At 42.6% G+C, this 22,730-nt stretch overlaps 1 protein-coding gene across 4 annotated transcripts in view; it reads right to left on the bottom strand.

Moving 5' to 3' along the window:
- hdac4 (histone deacetylase 4) overlaps window positions 1-22,730 on the bottom strand; it is a 780,143-nt gene that overhangs the window by 577,323 nt on the left and 180,090 nt on the right. Inside the window, exon 3 of one of the 4 annotated variants that reach the window (XM_072481039.1) lies at window positions 18,099-18,227. The exons of 2 other annotated variants lie outside the window; for them this stretch is intronic. In XM_072481039.1, the coding sequence (XP_072337140.1) occupies window positions 18,099-18,102 (4 nt within the window). In that variant the 5' untranslated portion in view covers window positions 18,103-18,227. The remainder of the gene's footprint in view (window positions 1-18,098; window positions 18,228-22,730) is intronic. One more of the 4 variants, XM_072481057.1, reaches the window with a different exon arrangement.

The raw sequence follows: 22,730 nt of genomic DNA, 5'->3' as shown, positions 1-22,730 counted from the left end.
AACCCCGACCAATTGGTAGGGGCCATTAATAAGACCCGGCAATTCGAAACAGTCCATTGGTCGACAGCCAAGTCCATCACGATGTGTCATCACTGATCTTCCTTGAATCTGCAGATCCGAAACATGAGCAGCTCTTTGCAACCTGCCTTGCCTGAGGTCATAAGTCAATCCTCAGTCTACCAGCCACTCAAATTAAAGTTGCAGTCCATCTTAAAGGCAAATGGCACATTAAATGGTCTGTGTACAAAAACTTAAGTAACAGAATTACAGAAATTAAAAGGAGGAAAACGGAACAGACAGGGATTAAACAGGAGGATCCCTACACTCTCCTATCCAGTATCAAATTGAAACAGACACCATTTTTAAAGTAAATATTTAAATTTCCGCCCCCCAGAAATTCACAAAAGATTCCTCAAGGCACTTTATAGAAATGTAATTAGGCAAAATGTGCCCCTTAGCCAAATAACAAGATAATGGGATCGGCGAGCAAAAGCTCATTTTGAGCACACAATATGAGCACACCATCCAGAGGTGGAATCTGTGGAACTCACTGCTGGAAAATACTGTGGAGGCCAAGTCACTGAGTGCCTTTAAGACAGAGATGGATATGTTCTTGATTAATAAGGGGACAGGCCTTAGGGGGAGAAGGCAGAAGAATGGGGACGAGAATTATATCAGCCATGATTGAATGGAGAAAACTCAAATGGGCCAAATAAATGTATTCAAATATTAACACTTATACATTTAGCACATAACATTTGTTATGGGCCAGGGTTTAGAGAACCCCAAAGAGTATCATGGAGTTCCCCTGACCCACAATCTTTAATAGATTGTGGTATGGGGAGCAGAAGGCCCACTCTACAGGTGTGGTACAGCAGAAATTGAAACGTAGTTTTAAAGCAAAACAATGTTTATTCTATGAACTCAAGTTAACCTTTTTAAAACAGTGAACATCTTAGCAACCATTAATTCAAATACAACCCCCAAAGACTACAACACTAAGTAAACCTTTAAGCTTTCCTTTTTAACATCCAGATGATTTAAAAACAAAACCTTTATCAGAAGCACATCAGGTTAAAGTCACTACTGAAAACATTTATAATTCTGAATTCACCAAATGATCAAGAGATAGTCTTTTGATGGCAGAGAGAACAGCAGTACACCTGCTTTGTCTGGCTTCAGCTCCAAAACTAAAAACGAAACTAAAACACACCCTGCAGCCTGCTCAAAAACGAAAGTAAAAAGCTGAGACAGCCCAGCTCCACCCATTCTCTGACATCACTGCAGTAGTAAACAGCCATTTCTTAAAGGTACTCTCACTACAGATATTTATATACACACCCATTTATAAACACCCATTTCTTAAAGGTACTCTCACATAACACATTACAAAACAAAATAAACCCAACACCAACTCCTTAATCCCACCCCCACACCCGTAGTTGACAATAAGCTGTTCCCCGAAATGCAGTATAAACAAACCCCATCTTTTATGGAACCCCCTCACTAACCCCTCTTAAAGTGAATTTCACCTTTTCTAAGTGCAAGAATACAACTCTAGCCATACCAAGGCACAGGATGGAGAAGCTGACTTCCGCCCCAATAGAACCCATCTGCAAGCGATCAACGAGGCGAAGGCTAAAATATCTGTCCCCCCTCCCGTATGCTAGTCCGACACCCAGAAAATGGCCCCCATGGAATTAGGCACTAAATCCACATGCAAGATCGCCGACATGGTGATGAAGAACAACCTCCAAAATTTCTCCAACTTCAGACAGGACCAGAACATGTGTACGTGATTGGCTGGGCTCCTCCCACACTGCTCACAACATATTCTCCACCTCCTCAAACAGCTGGCTCATCCCCGACTTTGTCAGGTGCGCTCTATGTATTACCTTTAGCTGCATCAGCCCCAGCTTCAAACACGAGGTTGAGGCATTCAAATGGCCTAATTCTACTCCTATATCTTATGGTTTCTATTCCCCTTCGATCCATCACCACAATTGTTTACAGATCTTATACAGCAAATGACCAATGCTCTCCTTCCACCAAGATTCAAACACTCAGATTAATATTCAGTTAGTACTGTAAGGGTCCTATCTGATGATTCCCTTATTTCCCATTCCTTTATTTTTTTTGCCATTATCATTTTGATCCATAAATGCTTAATGGGCATGTATTTTTAAGTCAAGCAGCAGAGAGAATGAAGAATTCAAAACGTTGCAACATTGAACATGGTGTTATCTTTCAAGCAACATAAATGAGGTAGGACTCGGTTCGATCGGTTGGCTGGTGGCCAATGATTTGGCCAAAAGGCCGTATTCTGCCTGGTAACAGATGGTGATTTGATCCTACCCGAGTAGGATGATTTCCAGAGACCTAAGGAAAGCAGAGTTGGTCCTGGAGGCTCAAGGAAGGAGCTGCAATTTTGTGCTCCCTCCTCTGCAGTGAAAACCATTAGAGACTGAAGATGTCAACCTGAAAACCAGTGTACCTAAAGACAACCATCTGAAATTAAGACTCTTTTACTTATTATTCTAAGAATTATCGGTTTATTGAATTGTGTTGCAACTCCAAGTTAAGGGGCTGGAATTGACCACGCCCCAGCCCAGGGTGTCGTAATATAATTTGGGGTCTCGGGTCTGGGATCTTTGGAACGGGAGATGGCAATGTTTCGAGTTACAGTAGCGTATAACAAAATGGCTCTGGAAACTGCGAAGACTTTTCTTCAGTTGGACGACTTGTCTTTGGTTTATTTAAAAGCGCTTTGAAAAAACAAGCTAGTTGAATTGATGGGTGAATTAAAAATAGAGATACCAGCTAAAGCCAGGAACGCTGAGATAACTGAAGTGATTGCTCGCCATTTAAGTTTGGACATAAAAATTGGACAGAAATACCAGAAACACACCTGGATCATGGCAGCCAGCATTGGATTAGCTAAAATCCAGTAACAAATTGGGAGATGCCGCAAAATGAAAGAGCTTTTCAAATGGAAATTGAAATGAATTTCAGAGAAAGGCGAATGCAAAAGAGAGAGAGTTCCAGCTCAAGGCACTGGAATTTAGAGGGGAGCTGACAGGAACTAGAGGGTAGCTTAATCATAGAAAGGAACCCCGTGGAAATATGTTTAAGTATATACAAGCCCTCCCAAAATTCAAAGGGAAGGGGGTAGAAACCTTTTTTGGGGCTTTTGAGAAAATAGCAATCCAAATAGTTACCAAAATAAGATTGGACATTACCCATGCAAAGTAGATTGACAGGGTGGACACAGTAAGTTTACGCTTGCCTGTCAGATGGGGTATCTAAGGATTATAGAATTTACAGTGCAGAAGGAGGCCACCCGGCCAATCGAGTCTGCACTGGCTCTTGGAAAGAGTACCCTACGCAAGGTCAACACCTCCACCCTATCCCCACAACCCAGCAACCCCACCCAACACTAAGGGCAATTTTGGACACTAAGGGCAATTTATCACGGCCAATCCACCTAACCTGCACATCTTTGGACTGTGGGAGGAAACCGGAGCACCCGGAGGAAACCCACGCACACACGGGGAGGATGTGCAGACTCCGCACAGACAGTGACACAAGCCGGAATCGAACCTGGGACCCTGGAGCTGTGAAACAATTGTGCTATCCACAATGCTACCGTGCTGCCCCAATGACTAGGCAAGAAAGGCTATTTTTGGTGCATATGAATTGATTCCCGAGGCATATAGGCAAATGTTTTAGAATCTAAGGTGAGAGCCAGGATAGTGTATGCCGAATTCGAAAGGGTTAAGCAGAACAATTTTGATAGACTGGTACGAGCATTACTATTTATGAGGCTCTGAGAGAGGTCACTCTCAACTGCCCACAGGGGTGTGTGAACAGCAGCTGGTACATTTTGGAAATAGCCCTTCGGATGTCTTCAGTGTTAGAATTTTCAACACAAGGGTGGGGAATTGGGACCAGAGAATCCCGCCGCCAGCGAACGGCCAGAGAATTCCAGCCAATATTCTCCCACTTCGATCCAATGCAAAAAGCCTAAATTTGTAGAATATGCTTGCATATGATCCATTGGCTTTCAAAAATGAAAAAAAAATTTGGTTGGCCAATACAAAGTCCTTGGGGGAGAAAAAAACGATCTACAGACATAATATTACATACAGTGCCATGTTCCATATGATACCAGATCAAACACACTTTCTAAAACAGGATTATCTCGAAATTTCCAATTACGAAGTCATTCACAATTAAAACCTTGCGTCATATTCCCTGGGAACCTTTCTTGTATGTTTTACATCTTCAAACTAAGAGCTTTGAAAACCCATGGGAGAGTTGTGATGACACATCGCCAAATAGTTGTAATCCACTGACGCAAATGGCAACAGACATGTCTGTTCAAATCTTTTCTGAAACTGTACAATATTTTTGTGGTATATAATTTGATAGAATGCAGTAACTTACTTGGTATGATAATGAAATTCCACAAGCACGAATATGTAATTTCTACTAAAAAGCACAAGGAACACACCCCATATTACAAATACGTTTTTAGAAAGTAATTATACAAACAATACCACACATCAACAAACATGAGCTACAACCTTGAACACTCTTTCTATTTCCCCCCCAATAATCTATAAAAAGACAACACAAACAATGGCTAGCTTAGTTTTCACTGTGCATTCAAAGATGCAGAATAGAGGGCGGCACGGTGGTGCAGTGGTTTGCACTGCTGCCTCACGGCGCCGAGTAACTGGGTTCAATCCCAGCTCCGGGTCACTGTCCGTGTGGAGTTTGCACATTCTCTCGTGTCTGCGTGGGTCTCACCCCCACAACCCAAAAATGTGCAGGATAAGTGGATTGGCCATGCTAAATTGCCCCTTAATTGGAAAAGAAAATAATTGGGTACTTTAAATTTATTTTTTAAAATGTTTTTAAAAGATGCAGAATAGGAAATAAATAACAGCTCAAATTGGACTCTGGGAAACAAACATTGATGATCTGACAGTACGTGTTAAAACTATTAAATTAAAATTCAGTTCCTTTATCCCAATACTCGGCTAGTAGGAACACGTCTTCCTGAGTCAGAACTTAAAAAAGGCAGACGACAAATGAAGGTAGGAATCTATTACAAATTCAGTTCAATTATTTGTGGCCAGTTTAAGACAGCAACATATGAAAGTGCTATACAAGGGCTAATAGAGCTGATCCTGTTTTTATTTTTTAAAAATCATGCATGGAATGTGGGCGTTACTGGCAAGGACGGCATTTTATTGCCCATGCCTAATTGCCCTTAGGTGATGATGGTGGACTTATTTAAACTGCTTCAGTCCATGTCGTGAATGAGTTCCCAAGGCTAGCGAATGAAGTGTCAATAATACAGAATTTAAACGAAGTATTGATAAATCGCTTGTGCTTCCCACTTCTCAAAGATATCAACAGCTTTCTGATGTACAGCTAGCTTCACAGACATACGTTACATTCTATCACATCTGGCAAGTGATTTTTCGCACAAGTTTCAGTGTTGAAGGTTATCAACTGCCAATAACACAACAGCCCAAGTAAGAATCACCATCTTTAACCCATATTTGCAGCAAAGATCAATGAATACTCGTAAGGAGTGGTCAGTTTTTGTAACCCACAGCACTGTGACCTGTTCACATCTCCAGTGTTCAATTTGGGATTAAGAGATAGCAAGTCTGAGAAAACTACCTGTTTACAAACAGGACCATCCCTTAATTATTTAGCACCATTAATGTTTACCATGTAGTTGCTATTATTTAATATGACTACCTAACAAAAATTGTGAATCTGATTGGATTAGACTGTTGAAGAAAGGAACCATGATTTAAGTACTGGTTGGTGATTTCATTTTTATTTCTAGCGTGCGAAATTGCGGGCAGCACGGTAGCACAAGTGGATAGCACCGTGGCTTCACAGCACCAGGGTCCTAGGTTCGATTCCTCGCTGGGTCACTGTCTGTGCGGAGTCTGTACGTTCTCCCAGTGTCTGCGTGGGTTTCCTTCGGGTGCTCCGGTTTCCTCCCAGTCCAAAGACGTGCAGGTTAGGTGGGTTGGCCATGATAAATTGCCCTTAGTGACCAAAAGGTTAGGAGGGATTATTGGGTTACAGGGATAGGGTGGAAGTGAGGGCTTAAGTGGGTCGGTGCAGACTCGATGGGCCGAATGGCCTCCTTCTGCACGGTATGTTCTATGTTCTATCCTAAATAACAGAACACAAACAACCAGTGGGTTTTGACCTGAATAAATCCTTAAAATTAACCAGCAGATGCAAACATCTGACAAATGCAAAACCATTCCCAGATTCACAGAACCATTCGCAAATCAACAAGTCGTTGCAAAATTGCAGACACTATTGCACCAAGTTAAAAATAAACATCTTGTATTTTTAGTCATTGTTAATTGATTGGGGCAAGAGAGGAAAATTAATGTGCCATGGATAAAGTAAGCAAATGTGCACACAATATTGTCATATCAGACACTAGGCACACACTTAATCAGGACATTGTGCAATATTATCTCAGTGGCAAGTTCATGGTATCAAAGAAATATTTAAACAATCACCATGTTTGATTGCCCAATGATTTAACACAAATTAAATCTGAAGCCAGGACAAATCATTTTTCCATCTGAGTTACTAGTGTGTCATCGAAAACACCGGAATCCCTATTTTTGCTTGGACAACCTTCACAAACCTGTTGTTTTACACAATTTAGAGTACATTCATTTCCCCAGACCTACCCAACAAGTAATACATTCCTCTGCCATTAATCACTCGGACAGCTAAGTGATCTGGAACACATTGGTAAAACTGTACCATACCAACCCATCTGAGCAATTACCTCAAAGATTCAATGCACCAACTGTTGAGCATTAATTGCCTACATCTACTTGGCAAAAAAAATATGCAGCAGTTTTCATCCAAAATGTGGGTGGGATCATCCACCATTGTGGGTGGGATCACTTTTTAGCGAATCTGCATATTAGTGAGACAGCTAGTCTCACTTTAATATGCAGTGTCTCACGGTACCCGAGATATTGGGATCTAAACCCTTTTTCTCGGAGACCTCGGGCTAGCACTGTTCAGCACTGGTCCCCACAAGCGGGGGCCAGATGGACGGTACTTGTGGGGGGTCTCCCAGGAGATCAGAGCCCCCCCCCGCTTCCCCACAGTTTGTGGTTACTAAAAGCTTGCAATTAAATCAAGTAAATCTGACCCATCAGAAAAAAATTAACCCAAATGATAATACCCACTCTAACACAGAGCAGATGCAAACCACTTATAACATTGTATTTCAGTTGAAAAAAAGAGCCACCACTGTATAGACCACATGAAAAACTGCTGGCTTATAACTGTTACCTATATAGAATACACTGTCACACTGAAAGTTTTAACAGCACTTCCACAAATTAACAGATCCCATTTACCAAATGAGAGGGAACTAACAAAGGCATGCAGATTATGGCTTTAAATATACTGTAAATCACCTTTGGCGCAATTCAACTAAATGGGAACAAAGTCCCTCAGTGAGCACATTTAGCCGCATGTTCCCTGGTTCTCGCAGCGGCAAGCAACACATGGCTGTACAACGTGACTCGAGTTAAATAAGGAGCCTCAGCGGGGAACGGGCAGCCAAAGCCGCACATAGCCCCGGTTTTCTACACCGAGGAACTCCGCTGGCCGGAATCCCTCAGTGTAGAGAGATTGTGACGCCATTTCTAAATATAGTTTTTCCATGTGTATATGGACTTTCATAAGATGTGAAATGGGGATACTTTTCTTAAATACATGCATTTATGATGCTCTAGAAGGTTGCAAGTAGATTCAAGACTTCACGGAGGCAAGTGCATAAATATGGCAGAGGAGTTAGACTAAACAGACAGCTATTTTGAAGAGTTTCCTTCTTTGCTACATTATACTGAGCAGCACAAATAAATTACTTTTTCACCATGAGGAGTGTTTGGGACCGTGCATCGTGAGAAAGGAGGATGTAAAAGTAGCTGTCTGTTTAGTCCAACTCCTCTGCCATATTTATGCACTTGCCTTCGTGAAGTCTTGAATACACTTGCAACCTTCCAGAGCATCACAAATGCATTTATTTAAGAAAAGTCTCCTGGTTTCACATCTTTTGAAAGTCCATATACACAGCAACTCTGAGGTGTTGCACCTCCTGTGTTTGTCTGGGAAGGACAAGGGTTGTAGAATTCTGGATCAGTAGAGGGAAAGAACCATTCCGAAACCTGAAAAGGGAAAAGGAAGAAAGATATGGTTGATTGTGGAGGGTGGTGAGATGAAAGGTGAGGACAAACAATTTCCTATTCTAGGAAGGAAGATTCTAGGAGGGATAAGGGTGGAATTGCTTGCTCACTTGCTCATCCATGTAATAAGTCTTCAGGAAGTCACAAAGATGTGAATCAATATACCCAGTCAAAAGTTTGTGCAGATCCAGGTTCACATTCTTTTCCATCTGCAGAGCTCCCTGCATTGCCTCCAGACCACAGTGGAAGGTGAGACATTATGTATAATGTCGAGAACATTAAGAGTTAATGTTTTATCCTACCACCAGATAGAGCTGGGGAGCAGACCTATAAAAAGGATGCCTCTCAGACTTCTGCGAGAGGGCAGGAGAAGGTTAGAAAGAGTAGGAGGAGAGCAGAGAACAAGTAGAGACCGTGTGTGTGAGATAGGTGTTAGCATAGTGTAGATTGTAATTAATAGTTTAGAATATTGCTAGCTTTAGGAACAATGTTCGAACTTTATAATAAGTAGCGTAATAAAATTTAGTTTTGTTAATTTAACTTAGCTTTGTGGTCTTTGTGTACACTACGTCCAGAATCCATCCTGTGTATTAGCAACACAGAGAACATCACAGAAGGGAAGGCTTAGCTGAGGCTGAAGAAGACATTTTGTGGAAGGTAGCATCGTTGGAACAGATATGCAATAAAATGTTGGGCATTGCACAGGTATTATTAACCTGTTGCTAAAATGAAACTGTGTACCTCTGCATCCACAGGAATAAAGAGAGTATAAATACAGCCTGTGATCAATTACACTTGGACAAATATTGAGAATAATAAAAAAGATTATTTTCTGTTAGTTGTGAAGTTTGTCAGTAGATTGATGGGGCTTGTAAATCCCCAATTCCTCCCTAAGGTCCAATAAAACTGTCAAGAAGTAGCTAACTCTTTTATATTTTGCTTTGAAGTATAATAGGAAAGTTTTCATGTGTTTCAAATTCTGACGGCATATCAGAATACCTGAACAAATGCATGAAATAGAGCACAGTTATACTAATGTTAAACCCATTTTTTAAAAACATTAGCGGAATATTTAATATTAACCACAGTAGGAAACATAGCTGCAGTAACCTATACAAGAGATTAACTGACCTATTTAAAAATCTATATCAACCGGTACATAAATTACAATTAACAGAAGGAAGGAATCAAAAACTAGTAGCTGAAAATATCTAATTCCTTACCACTTGATCTCAAAATCATTCATTAGTGCTAACGTGAAGCAACTTCTTCCAATTTGCCTTACAGAAGTAGATCTGATTTAACTATATGTTTGTGATGTAACATTTTGCTTGCTGAGGTCGACCCCCTTTTGCTCACACAAGATACCAACAATTTCACAGTTAGTACTGCAGTAGCATGCACAATAATACACTAATACACTTAGTATCCATCAGTAGAGGCAGGATAACAGAAATAGTAAAAGCATTTTTCCTTCAATCTGTTCAATGAACCACATGAACATCACTACATTCTGGCAAATCTTGTAACACTACAATGCAAAATTAAACGATCATGCAAATATAGAATTGGAAAGAAAGGAGAAAAGCTTGCAAAATACTTTTACTTTCAGATTACCAGATTGGGCAGCAGCAGTTTATTGGTGTGCGTAGATACCTCTACATACTTTTGTTTATACAGAGGCTTGGGCAAACAGGCAAATCTTCACAGTTGATGCTGCAGATTCAAACTCAACTGGAAAATGGGTTTCTAGTCATAAATATCAAGAACTTGACAAGTGCATTTGCATATTAATTGCATTGGTGTTTTCATACCTTGTGATGTGTGATTAGGTTAGATGAAATGAAACAGTACATAGAACTGTTATCCAAAGTAAAACCAAAATCAAATTCTCAAAAATATCCACCAAAATGTATTTCAATCAATGATTCTTCAAACTGAATTTGCAAGAATTAGAAAAACAACAGAATAGGGACTGCATGTAATTTCTCAACAATGAGCTAGAGGACATGTGAAACATTGATGTAAAAGGTTAGGTAAAATCCCTTTATGACAACTTACCAGAAACAATTTGAAAAAAAATATTTTGCAACCAAAGCATCCCGAAATACATCCACAGTAAAAATGCAATTGCTTCCTCTATTGTTTTTCTCTTTTTAATTCTAAACTGGGCAGTTCCACAAGCACGGCTTTATAATGTTGACTTGCATTAACTAAATGACTTAATTACCTTTCTTCTGTTCTTACAACACACTTTATTTTTCTGACTTTTCCTTGAGTAAAGGTGTTTCTATTTGATCAGAAAGGGGAATAAACGGTTTTCCAAAATCATTAAGCCACAATCCACACCATTAGTCCCTTCCCCTGTCTTCTTTAAATCAATTTTGCAAAACAAATATTTATCTTTGTAAAAAAAATTCAGTCTTACGTTTGACAGAACATAAATTACCATTCAATCTACTACTGAAAGTGTAAATTCTTGCCAAGCACACATTCATTTATCAGTGGTAAAAATGACTACTCCAGTATTGTGCTTATGACTAAGTGAAATCTTGTTTCAGTTGCACGTGCCATCAGCTGTGTTCCCTGAACAAAAGTACATTTCATATTTGTTGGCAAACACACAAGGGGAAAGGGTCTCAAACTAACACTTGGGGGCAGATGTCTAAACGCCAGAACAGCTGGGAGACATGCTCGACATTCAATAGAAAGACTTTCAGATTCACTAAGCCATTTTTAGCCACAAGTTGAAAAACTGTACATAGAAAAGAAACAACTGTTCACTATCCTACCCACGGACAATGATCAATAACAGTTTAACAATCAGTCTACAGTACGTCAACTGTGCTGGTACTAAAAGCAACCACCCTATAATTAGACCAAACATAAAGCATTGTGTTGTTTCTGCAACCTGATCTACTGAAGAAATCCTCCCACCTCACGTTTGAAGCATCTGCAGAAAAAATGTGATTGAACAATTAAACTATCAAATCTAAGATGAAGCTTTTATATTATCCATTCTACAGTTTTGCTAAAGGAACATAGTGCTTGGGAGCAGGAGTAGCCTGCTCTGCCATTTAATAAGATCATGAATGACCTGATTGCAGCCTTAACTTCACTTTCCTGTCTGCACCTCATAATCCTTGACACCCACCCCCGTCCATCAAAAATCTATCTAACTCAGCACTGAATAAATTAATTGACCCACCCACCACTGTTTCCGCAGGAAGAGAATTCCATAGACTAACGACTCTTTGAGAGGAAAGAAAATTCTCCTCATCTCCATCTTAAATGGAAGATCTCTTATTTTTAAACTGCAGCCTCTAGTTCTAGTCTCCTCCACAAGAGGAAACATCCACCTGGTATCCGCCCTATCAAGTCTCCTCAAGATCTTATATGTTTCAATAAGATCACTTTCCATTCCTCTGAATTCAAAGAGTTAAAACCCAATCTGATCAATCTTTCTTCATTAGAAAAGCCCTCCATCCCAGGAATGAGTTGCGTGAACTTTCTTCGAGCTGCTGTGAATGCAATCATATCCTTTTTCAAATAAGGAGACCAAAACTGTACATGGTATTCCAGGTGTGGTCGCACTAAGGCCCTGTACAGTTGCAGTAAAACTTCTCTACTTTTCTCTTCCATTACCCTTGCAATAAATCGGCGGGAACTCAGCTGTTGGAGTGGGCGGAGCTACAGAGTCGAGCGGTGAGTATTTAAACTACCTGCTTCACGGATTAGAGTATTTTCGGCGGGAACTCAGCTGTTGGAGTGGGCGGAGCTACAGAGTCGAGCGGTGAGTATTTAATCAAGATGCTTCGTGGACTCGAGTATTTTCGGCTGGAATTCAGCTGTTGGAGTGGGCGGAGCTAGAGTCAAGCAGTGAGTGTTTAAACTAGCAGCTTCGCTGCTTAAACAGCGGCTACAGGGTCTTTGGGGATAAATTTGAAGAGTGACATCACAGCAAAGCAGTGACCTGATTGGCTGGTAAGGAAAGTGCTCCAATTAGCAGTAGCTGGGAGAAATTTAACTTCGTGTGTTGGTAAGTATTGTGATTGGCAAGTAAAATCTTTGTTCCTTTCACTTATTCATTTTGATATTATATTTGTAAACAGTTAAGGTAAAGTGTAAAAATGGCAGGAGATTCCAGACCCATGTTATACTCCTCGTGATCAATGTGGGAGTTCAGGGACGCGGCCGATGCCCCTGACTCCTTCATGTGCGGGAAGTGTGTCCAGCTGCAGCTCCTGTTAGACCGCATGACGGCAGATGGACTCACTTTGGAGCATCCGCGATGCTGAGGAGGTCGTGGATAGCACCTTCAGTGAGTTGGTCACACCGCAGATTAGAATTGGTGAAGGAGACAGGGAATGGGTGACCAAAAAGCAGAGAGAGAGCAGGAAGGCAGTGCAGGTGTCCCCTGCGGTCATCTCCCTCCAAAACAGATATACCGTTTTGGATACTGTTGGGGGAGATGACTCACCAGGGGAAGGCAGTAGTAGCCAGGCTCATGCCACCATGGCTGGCTCTGCTGCACAGGAGGGTGGGAAAAAGTCATAGGGGATTCAATCGTAAGGGGAGTAGACAGGCGTTTCTGTGGTCGAAAACGAGACTCCCGAATGGTATGTTGCCTCCCGGGTGCACGGGTCAGGGATGTCTCAGATCGGCTGCAGGACACACTGAAGGAGAGGGTGAACAGCCAGTTGTCATGGTGCATATAGGCACCAACGATATAGGTAAAAAACGGGATGAGGTCCTACAATCGGAATTTAGGCAGTTAGGAGATAAGTTAAAAAGTAGGACCTCAAAGGTAGTAATCTCTGGATTGCTACCAGTGCCACGAGACAGTCAGAGTAGAAATTCAAGAATAGTCAGAATGAATACGTGGCTTGAGAGATGGTGCAGGAGGGAGGGGTTCAGATTTTTGGGACATTGGAACCGGTTCTGGGGGTGGTGGGACCATTACAAATCGGATGGTCTACACCTGGGCAGGACTGGAACCAATGTCCTAGGGGGTGCTTTTGCTAACACTGTTGGGGAGGTTTTAAACTAATGTGGCAGGGGGATGGGAACCAGATTAGGAAGTTAGAGGTCAGTAAAGAGGCAGCAACTAAAGCCAGTAAGGTACTAGATAATAAACCCATTGTGACTAAGGGGAAGAGTAGACAGGGAAGAGATGATGAATGCAAAGGGACAGGTGGTCTGAGGTGCATTTGTTTTAATGCGAGAAGTGTAGCAGGTGAGGCAGATGAACTTAGGGCTTGGATTAGTACCTGGGAATATGATGTTATTGGTATTACTAAGACCTGGCTGAGGGAAGGGCAAGATTGGCAACTAAATATCCCAGGGTATAGATGCTTCAGGAGGGATAGAGAGGGAGGTAAAAGGGTAGGAGGAGTTGTATTACTGGTCAGAGATGATATCACAGCTGTGATTAAGGAGGGCACTATGGAGGATTCGAGCATTGAGGCAATATGGGTAGAGCTAAGAAATAGGAAGGGTGCAGTAACATCGTTGGGACTTTACTACAGGCCTCCCAATAGCGAGCATGAAGTAGAGGTACAAATATATAGACAGGTTATAGAAAAATGTAGGAGCAATAGGGTGGTCGTGATGGGAGATTTTAACTTCCGCAACATTGAATGGGACTCATGTAGTTTTGGAGGCGTAGATATAGCAGAATTTGTAAGGAGCATCCAGGAGAGTTTTTTCGAGCAGTATGTAAATAGTCCAACTCGGGAAGGGGCCATACTGGACGTGGTATTGGGTAACGATCCTGGCCAGATGGTTGAAGTTTCAGTCGGTGATTACTTTGGGAATAGCGATCAAAATTCCGTATGTTTTAGAATACTCATGGACAAAGACGAGAGTGGTCCTAAAGGAAAAGTGCTAAATTGGGGAAAGGCCAAGTATAACAAAATTCGGCAGGAGCTAGGGAATGTGGATTGGGGGCAGCTGTTTAAGGGTAAATCCACATTTGAAATGTGGGAGTCTTTTAAGGAAAGGTTGATTCGAGTGCAGGACAGACATGTCCCTGTGAAAATGAGGGATAGAAATGGCAAGATTAGGGAACCATGGATAACGGGTGGAATTGTGAGACTAGCTAAGATGAAAAAGGAAGCATACACAAGATCTAGGCGATCGAGAAAGTAGGACAAATCGCAAACGCGCAATAAAGAGGGCTAAAAGGGGTCATGAAATATCTTTGGCTAACAGGGTTAAGGAAAATCCCAAAGCCTTTTATTCGTATATAAGGAGCAAGAGGGTAACTAGAGAAAGGATTGGCCCACTCAAAGACAAAAGAGGGAATTTATGCTTTGAGTCAGAGGAAATGGGTGAGATTCTTAATGAGTACTTTGCATCGGTATTCACCAAGGAGAGGGACATGACGGATGTTGAGGTTAGGGATGGATGTTTAAATACTCTAGGTCAAGTCGGCATAAGGAAGGGGGAAGATTTGGGTATTCTAAAAGGCATTAAGGTGGACAAGTCCCCAGGTCCGGATGGGATCTATTCCAAGTTACTGAAGGAAGCGAGGGACGAAATAGCTGGGGCCTTAACAGATAGCTTTGCAGCATCCTTGAGCACGGGTGAGGTCCCGGAGTACTGGAGAATTGCTAATGTTGTCCCTTTGTTTAAAAAGGGTAGTGGGGATAATCCAGGGAATTATAGACCTGTGAGCTTGACGTCAGTGGTAGGCAAACTGTTGGAGAAGATACTGAGGGATAGAATCTATTCACATTTGGAAGAAAATAGACTTATCAGTGATAGGCAGCATGGTTTTGTGCAGGGAAGGTCATGTCTTACAAATCTAATAGAAGTCTTTGAGGAAGTGACAAAGTTAATTGATGAGGGAAGGGCTGTAGATGTCATATACATGGACTTCAGTAAGGCGTTTGATAAAGTTTCCCATGGTAGGTTGATGGAAAAAGTGAAGTCGTATGGGGTTCAGGGTGTACTAGCTAGATGGATAAAGAACTGGCTGGGCAACAGGAGAAAGAGAGTAGTGGTGGAAGGGAGTGTCTCAAAATGGAGAAGGGTGACTAGTGGTGTTCCACAGGGATCCGTGCTCGGCCCACTGTTGTTTGTGATATACATAAATGATCTGGACTAAGGTATAGGTACAGCATGCTTGCCTTCATCGGATGGGGTATTGAGTACAAGAGTCAGCAGGTCATGTTACAGTTGTATAGGACTTTGGTTAGGCCACATTTGGAATACTGCGTGCAGTTCTGGTCGCCACATTACCAGAGGGATGTGGATGCTTTAGAGAGGGTGCAGAGGAGGTTCACCAGGATGTTGCCTGGTATGGAGGGTGCTAGCTATGAAGAAAGGTTGACTAGATTAGGATTGTTTTCGTTGGAAAGACGGAGGTTGAGGGGGGACCTGATTGAGGTCTACAAAATTATGAGAGATATGGACAAAGTGGATAGCAACAAGCTTTTTCCAAGAGTGGGGGTGTCAATTACAAGGGGTCACGATTTCAAGGTGAGAGGGGGAAAGTTTAAGGGAGATGTGCGTGGAAAGTTTTTTACGCAGAGGGTGGTGGGTGCCTGGAACATTTTGCCAGCGGAGGTGGTAGAGGTGGGCACGATAGCATCATTTAAGATGCATCTAGACAGATACATGAACGGGCGGGGAACAGAGGGAAGTAGATCCTTGGAAAATAGGCGACAAGTTTAGATAAAAGGTCTGAATCGGCGCAGGCTGGGAGGGCCGAAGGGCCTGTTCCTGTGCTGTAATTTTCTTTGTTCTTTGTAAATGTCAACATTCCATTTACCTTCCCAATCACTTGTTGTACCTACAGAATGATCTTTTGTGATTCATGTACCAGAACACCCAGAATCCACTGAACCAAAGTTCTGCAATCTCTCTCTATTGAAATGATGTACTGTTTTTCTAATCTTCCTGCCAAAGAGGACTAGTTCACATTTTCTAACATTATACTTTGAAGACACTTTACCACCGATCTTGGTGGTTTTGTTGTTTCTCTTTGCATAGGTCTACGTATAAAAACAATGCAGTTGCTTTAGCTCCCAATTAACTTCCTGTTTGTAGGAAAGCATTTTTTTAAATCTTAATTTGGCTTCACCCTTAATGCCTGGTGAAATTGGGCACTCCAGGTGGAAGAAACCACAAATTCAGTCTTGTATTTGGCACAACATTTAAATGGAACGTTTATAACACAAATCTAATCCAGCAAGTTATGTTTCAATTTTAGAACTTTTGTGCTCGTATTTCCATGAAATGATATTTAGAGATATTCTACAGAGGAGTCACCCTTAACTTTACACGGTTAAGAATGAAATGGGTGATGCTACTAGCAGGTCATTGGGGTAGACAGTATGCCAACAAAAATGAATACTTTCAGGAGACAAAGAAAGAAAACTGAAGAATTGCTTATTTAAACAAAATCTTGATGAAATTATCAGCCAAAGGCACAAGGGAAAATTATACACATCCTTATCTCCACCATGTTCCTCACCAGAATATGAGTGCAGATAATTTCTCTTCAAAAAGAGAGAATCAATCATTATTGCAGCATAGGGGAACGTGGCAACCAACTTGCAAAGATCCCAAAAACAGCAATGAGATAAATGATCGGATAATCTATTTTAGTGACAGAGGTTGAGGGGTGAATATTGGTTAGGACAACAATATAATTTCCTTGGTCATCTTCAAAAAGCACCATGGAATCTTTCATCTCCACCAGAGACATCAGACGAGCTTCAGTTGAACATAGTGTCCAACAGACAACACATTTGACAGCGCAGCGCTCCCTTGGTACTTAAGTGCCAGCCAATATTATATGTACTCAAGTCTCTAGAATTGGATTTGAATCCATAACCTTCTGATTGTACAACAAGATCTTTACCTGTGAGCCAAGGCTGACAGAGTCACTGACCTTAGATGGGCTACTATTTTTAAAAGTGACAGAGTAGCTGTATCAATGCATGTTTAAGGAATTGTTCTTGCAATCATTTCCTTCCTTTACTATTCCCTTTAACGTTCTTGCAAGTGGGATAATCTTTCAGTTATGTCATGCCCCTTTGCATAATCCAGAACATGCTTTATACCTCAAAGCAAAAACATTGAATCATCAAAGAATTATGGCACGCAACTTCACATCGACAATGGAATCATTTTGCTATAGTCAAACAACTTTCATATATATTCTTACAAGCAAGACTTTGTTAGATAAATTTTGTAGTGATAAAGAATGGTAGAATTGTAACATTGTGAATAAAAACGAACATTTAGTCAACAACTTATGTTGTAAATTAACAGATTTTGACATTTCAGGTTGTGCTGAGTTGTTTTTTTTATAAACAGCAAACAGAGGGGAATTCTCAAAAAGATGTTTCCCCCAGTGCAGAACAGACAATACTCCTTGTTGAAACTTAAATTAATAGATATATATTTGGTTTGCCATGACATAAATATTAGATTAATCACAAAGACTAAAGCATTTTCAATAGTTAACATATGGATTCAGGCAATAGAATAGAAAATGTGCGGCAGGGAATGAAGTTGCCCATTAATTGAAATGCAAAAGCTTTTTGGTACATCACGGCATTCTTACCAGAAGAACTTTCAATTCACTTTCACCAGCCTGCACTACTGCTTTCATTTTAACTTATGCAGACAAAAGAATATGAGCACACACACACACACACACACACACACAGAACGTTGCAATAGGTTGGGTTGCTTTCAATATCCGGAGAACTCTGGAGAGAAATTATGAGCAGTAAATTTCATTAAAGAACACACAGAAGCCCCATTTACCGTTAAGGAATGTGACATTTCAGCAGTTAATGCATTGATAGAACTCACTCATTTATTTTAATAGAGGCACTTGCCAAGTTCCGAGAAGTCAGCTCCACAGACGACTTTAGATGTTAGCAGAAATTTAAAGGTGGGAAGGGAACCCCCGGTAGCCAGTATCAATTGAACTGCACAAACCTAAAAAAAATCATATTTTAAAAGCATGACAGGACTCTGCTACAATGACAGAAAATAGTCAGACCACTCGATTGGTAAAATTGTGATATGCTAAACCCATCTCCCACTTGCCTGTGCCTTCAATGTACATACGTATACAATTTTATTTGTTGTAGCAACTATTAGAAAACCATGCTCATCTGTGAAAGAATTTAAAATGAGAAAAGTTTGCATATGCATTTAAGTCCAAAAAAGAAACAAAAAATCTGAGCTTGATTCTATTCTTATATGAAGTTAAAAGGAAAAGACACAATTACAGGTGCAATTTTATGGCCACATCATCCGTGAGCGAGAGTGCAACGAGGCCGTTAAATCACGGGAGGCCAAAAATTAGAGCCATGCCGGGCGCTGATCTAACCAGCCCACTCCCATTGGCGGAATCAGGATCATGCTGTAGCGTGGCGAGAAACCAATAATCACCACTTAAACCCAATGTCCATACAATTAACAGGAGCAACCCCATGGGCTAGATTCTCCGCAGCCTCCCGCCGAAATCGCGTTCGGCACGGGGGCGGAGAATCCAATTTCACGCTGAAATCGGGCCCAGCGATTTTCCGGGACCCGAGAATCGGCGAGTTCGCGGAGTACTCTGCGTGGCTGGAGGCTGATTGCCAGAGGCCAGCCCAGTGATCCTCCGCTCTCGACGGTGTGGAGCTAACCACCTATTGCTGGTCGAGATGCTCGCGTGGCGGCTGCGGACTCAGTCGGCGGCCGTGGGACAGATCGGCGCAGTCAGATCTTCAGGCGTGTGGCCGATCCGGGGGGGGGGGGGGGGGCTGTAATTTCTATGTCTGCCTCCGCGGTCCGAGTCAGCCATGGCGCTCGGCACGGCCGCTGGAGGCCGTCGCCGTGCGCATGCGCACTCAAAACCTGAAGTGCGGAGGCCCGTATCCGCAGATAGAGCTGCGTGAATTACTCTGGGTCCCTCCTAGCCCCCTGCAGGTCACTGAATCAGCTCCACTTTTCCCCAGGAATCTTCAGAGTAAAACACCAGCGTATTTACGCCGGCGCGGGGACGTACTCCCATTTTGGGAGAATCCAGCCCCACATCTTTTTCTTTTGTTGAAATATTTTTATGACAATTTTTAAACAAGTTTAATTCAAAACCTACAAAAACACAGAACAATTAAACAGTAAATGTCCCCTCCCAAACTTCCCTCTTGCCTTACAACAGTAAATCATAGATACGAAGTCCTCCTCATCCACTGATTCGTCCCCCGCCCCCCAACAGCTAACAGTGGCCAGCTCTTTAAAGCACAATTAAACGGCTGCCATCTGCCCTTCCACTGACCCTCTCACAGTAAACGTAATCTTCTTTAGATGCAAAAACTCCACCATGTCACCCAGCCTTGGCGCTTGGTGGTGTAATCGACCTCCAACCCACGAGGATCCGCCTCCTTGCCACCAGTGAGGCAAAGGCCACTACGTCTGCCCCCGCCGCAGTCCAGAGTTCCAACACAACCAAAACCCCCAAAATCACCACCAATGGGCAAGGCTCCATCCCAGTGCCCAGCATTTATTTAATTATTATTTTTTTCATATAAATTTAGAGTACATAATTATTTATTTTTTTCCAATTAAGAAGCAATTTAGCGTGGCCAATCCTCCTAACCTACACATCTTTGGGTTGTGGGGGTGCAAACTCTCCACGGACAGTGACCCAGGACCGGGATTCAAACCAGAGTCCTCTGCGCCGCAGTCCCAGTGCTAACCACTGCACCACGTGCCACCCTTCAATGACCAGGATTGCCGACATAGTCTCAAAAAAATACCTCCAGATGTCCACCAGCTTTGAGCATGACCAGAACATGTCCGCATGATGTGCCGGGCCCCCCAGACACCGATTGCATCTATCATCCACCACATCAAAAAATTGCCTCATTCGAGCCTTCATAAGGTATGTCTACACCACTTTAAGCTGGATGAAACTCAGCCTCTCACTCCAAATCTCTTTCTCCAAGAGCGAACCCAGCACCTCCGTCCACTTTGCTTTCACATTTGTCAACAGAGCCCATCTCTTCCCCCATCATCCGCTGACGTGCTGGCCATCTTCAAACCAGAGCAGGATAAGATCCGCTCAAGCTTGGCTGCTTCATTGTAAAGGCTGAAAAGTACTTTTTGACTCAGCTGTGCACCTGGAGATACCTGAACCCATCAGCATCTGTGAGCCCACATTTTTCTTTCAGTTCCCCTAAGCTAGCGAACTGACCTTCTAAAAATAAGTCTCACACTTTCTCTAAACCTTTATCCTTCCATTCCCTAAATTCCATTCCCAAAATTTCACATCTGACCGAGCAGGTTTGAATAACTGATTTACAAAGATAGGAGTCAGCCTAGAGGCAGCTCTCTTTGCCTCCAAATTTGTAACATAGCTACTACTGCCAAGTTAGGTGAGTGTTTCTTTGGTACCATTGGTAACAGAGCTGACACCAGCGCCACTAGGCTTGCTCCCCTCACAGACTCTGCTTCCACTCGAACCCAAAGCTCATCCAAATCTCCGAACCACTATAGTACCTTTTCAGCATTAGCTGCCCAATAATAGTATTGAAAGTTTGGCAAGGCCAAGCCCCTAATTGTCTCTCTCGCTGGAGCAATATCCTCACCATCCCAACTACCCAGTCGAATGCCTTTTCTGCATGATTATGATCTTCGGGACCCAACCTTCCCCGGAACAAGCACCACATTTAACAGTTGTCTCACGTTCGCTGTCAACCGCTGCTCCACCACCTCTGGCAGACAAGGCTCCAGTCTTCACGACAACACCTTAGCTAACAGCGTCATGTCCACATTTAATAGGGAGACTGGACAATACGACCCACAATCGAAGGGGTCCTTGCCTTTTTTCAAGAGCAGGGAAATTGAAGCCTGCCTCAGCGTCTGTGGCAAAGCGTCTTTCTCCAAGAAGTTCCCAAACAGCCCTAACAATAGAGTAGAGGGGCTAATGGGTCTATGAATTTTTTTTAAATTCCACCGGGAACCCATCAGGTGCTGGGGCCTTCCCTGATTGCATCAGTTTCATCAACTGCTTCATCTCATCCAAATCTAACGCAGTTTCAAGGTTCTCTCGTAACTCCTCCTCACCCAGGAATTCCACTATAACTTTCACATTTCATTGAGGGTCCGACCTGTATAAATTTTATTAAATACTAATTTACCTTCTTCTGATCAGAGACCAGTCCCCATTCCGTGTCCTTTTTAAACTAAATTTAGAGTACCCAATGCTTTTTTTTTCCCAATTAAGGATCAATTTAGCATCGGCAATTCACCTACCCTGCACAAGTTTTGGGGGTTGTGGAGGTGAGATCCGCGCAGATACGGGGAGAATGTGCAAACTCCACAAGGATAGTAACCCTGACTGGGATTGAACCTGGGTCCTTGGCGCCATGAGGTCGCAGTGTAGCCACTGCGCCACCGTGCTTCCCCAAAATATTTTCCAATTAAGGGGCAATTTAGCGTGGCTAATCGACCTACCCTGCACATCTTTAGTTGTGGGGTTGCGACCCACGCAGACACGGGGAGAATGTGCAAACTCCACATGGACAGTGACCCGGGGCCGGGATCGAACCTGGGCCCCATCCTGTGTCCTAAAGTGGGCAATCTCCCTCTCATCCAGCTTCCTCAGTTCATATGCCAGGAGCCGACTTGCCTTCTCCCCATATTTGTAACTAGTCCCTTCAGCTCACCTCAGCTGTTGTACCACTCTACCTGTAGTGATCAGATCAAACTGAGTTTGCAGTTTCCTCCTCTCCGCTAATAATTCTGGGGGTGGGGTGTCCAAATACTTACGATCTACCTTTATAATATTGTCTACTCGTTTTCCCACTCACGCCTTACCTCCGCTCAACATGGACCTTAAAAGATATAATTTATCCTCTAATTACAACCTTCATGATTCCCATAGAATCGAGGGAGAGACCTCCCCATTGTCATTGTTCTAAACATAATTCTGGATATCCCCGAGATCCTTGCACAGAACCCAATGTCCATTACCTGACCTTCATCCAGCCGCCATCCCTTTCGATGCCCCTTACCTATCCCCAACTTAAGGTCCATCCAATGTGGGACATGGTCAGAAATGATCACCGCCGAGTATTCTTCACCTCTGCCATTAGCGGTCAGCTTATGACAAAATAATCAATTCTGGAATAAACATTGTGTACGGAGGAGAAAAATGAGAGCTGTTTTTCCCTCGGGTGACTAAACCGCCAATTGTATCATCCCAATTCGGTGAGTAAACATTCACCAACACCACCGGTATCCCTTCCAACACCCCAGTTACTATAACACACCTCCCTCCTGCATCTGATAATACCTTCTCCGAATAAAAGTGGACTCTTTTATCAATAAAGATCGCCAAACCCCCGGACCTTGCTGTCAAATCCTGAAGGGAAATCTCGGCTCACCCAAGAATTCCGAAGCCGTGCCTGATCTCACTCACGCATGTGGATCTCCTGGAGGAATGTC

This window comes from Scyliorhinus torazame, chromosome 2 (assembly GCF_047496885.1).
Source record: "Scyliorhinus torazame isolate Kashiwa2021f chromosome 2, sScyTor2.1, whole genome shotgun sequence".
Classification (NCBI taxonomy): Eukaryota; Metazoa; Chordata; class Chondrichthyes; order Carcharhiniformes; family Scyliorhinidae; genus Scyliorhinus; species Scyliorhinus torazame.
Note: the sequence above shows the minus strand (reverse complement) of the source record. Positions and strands in the feature narration are given on the sequence as shown.